Source organism: Opisthorchis viverrini, assembly GCF_000715545.1.
Source record: "Opisthorchis viverrini unplaced genomic scaffold opera_v5_531, whole genome shotgun sequence".
Classification (NCBI taxonomy): Eukaryota; Metazoa; Platyhelminthes; class Trematoda; order Opisthorchiida; family Opisthorchiidae; genus Opisthorchis; species Opisthorchis viverrini.
In genome coordinates this window covers 42,955-44,640 of record NW_008752194.1, presented here as the reverse complement: position 1 = coordinate 44,640, position 1,686 = coordinate 42,955, and the positions used below count along the sequence as shown (strand labels likewise).

The window sequence follows — 1,686 nt, the reverse complement described above, 5'->3', positions numbered from 1 at the left end:
TGTCCGATTGGTGTAGTCGGTGACGCGTTCGCCTGCTGTCCGCAGACTCTGGGTTCGATACCCGGTCGGAGTGGACGCTCGTGAATAGGTGCAATCCAGACGAACTTGCAAGCAATGACGGACGGGCAAATTAAGTATTGACATCAGTTACTGAGGCATAAGCAGACCTTAAGCCGGGACGAGACAGGGGAAAACGAGCAAAGAAACGAAACGGTGTCATAATAAACAGATGCGAGTCACGTTACTCATGAGTAGTCAGGAAACAAGGAAAGGCTGGTCTGGTCACCGTTGATTTGCAGGCGGAATCAACATCCACCTTGCACTTGTGCTGTATCTAACTCGTTTTACAGTTGAAGGGTGTGGTTTTGTAAATGATCTCACCGTCGTGATAATTTTATCCTTCCTTTTTAGCGCAGAACATTTGATCCGCACGCACAAAATCTACCCCTACCCGATGTTACAGTTTGCCACGGAATATGGGCGCCTTGGTATTTATGCGGCTTGTTGGGCTCTGCTGTTTTGCTGCCTGGTCGTTTCTTACCTATTCGTGCGGCGTTTTCTTGTCGCCACAACTCGTCCTACTCGAAAGCAGATAGCAAAGAAGCCGACTGCCGCAGGCGAGAAAGCTCATCCGACGTCTGCTCCTGGTAGGTGCTCTGGTGGTGTCAGTTTCCCTAGTTTATTAGGTCTTTTTAAATAGCGATTAAAACGTTTACCAAATCTCTTTTTACCATTGGTCTATAAATAGCTCGGAGGAAGAATACTTTCACAAGACGCGTGAAACTCGCATCTGATAGGTCGTCACCCGATGAGCCTGTCAGTACGTAACCAAGTTATGCCGTTTAAAGACGAGTGTCGCCATATACTGAACAAGTGCGGGTTAATCACAGTGCTGATCAACCGTGAGTGGCCGAACGGTTAGGCGTGTAAACTACTAGCCCGGAGATCCCGGGCCCGAGTTTCCTTTACTAATCGAGAAATCCTCATTGCTTCTGATTCCTCGATAAGGATGAAACAGCCCTGCAGTGCTTCTCGGTTTTTCAGTATGGATCGACGTGATTGACAGGAGGAAATCTCGATTGAAATAAACTACTAAGTATCCTCACACCACCATCAATCTATCTGATAATAACTGACAAGTGAATCGTCCCCGTTTACGGACAGTTGTCCAATGGCACAAGTTCGGCTGATTCGAGGCTGAAATCCACTGGGACACCTAGAAGACCTTTTGAAATTTCAAGTTCAAGTTAGAAAACTCACGTTTTGTTAGTTCGAAGCCCATATCTTAAACTCCCTACCTTGATTTGTGTAAGAGCACTATATCCTTATGCTTGGATCTTCATCTGGACTGATCCTGTGTAGGCTTGGGCAGCCTGGCAGTATCTCAGCCCTCATCCTTTCAGGTAGCATGGTAACTAGGCACCGGGGCGGTGTTATAGGTGATCATCATCATCATCATCATTGACAGCATGACATCAGTGTTCAAAGCCGATGCTTCACTGCCGTACAACCATGATTTATTTGAAAGCCTTATTGTAAAGAAAAAAGTAAAGGTGGACGGGGGAGGGACTTAGTGCTAGCTTACCACAATCATTCCGAGGTGCCCACACCTCCAGATATTCACTCAGGCAATCTGGATAGAAACTGACAACAAGAACGCCACTGACATCGGTTGGCAGCCATATC

General features: G+C 46.8%; 2 protein-coding genes across 2 annotated transcripts in view; one reads left to right on the top strand and one right to left on the bottom strand.

Moving 5' to 3' along the window:
• The window catches only part of T265_15476 (hypothetical protein), a gene marked incomplete at both ends in the record, with an annotated part of 14,501 nt that overhangs the window by 8,816 nt on the left and 3,999 nt on the right, over positions 1 to 1,686 (top strand). The window contains one exon of the mRNA XM_009178305.1: positions 412 to 647. Within this exon, the coding sequence (XP_009176569.1) occupies positions 412 to 647 (236 nt within the window). The remainder of the gene's footprint in view (positions 1 to 411; positions 648 to 1,686) is intronic.
• T265_11609 (hypothetical protein) overlaps positions 1 to 1,686 on the bottom strand; it is a gene marked incomplete at both ends in the record, with an annotated part of 7,506 nt that overhangs the window by 4,345 nt on the left and 1,475 nt on the right. The window lies entirely within an intron of this gene.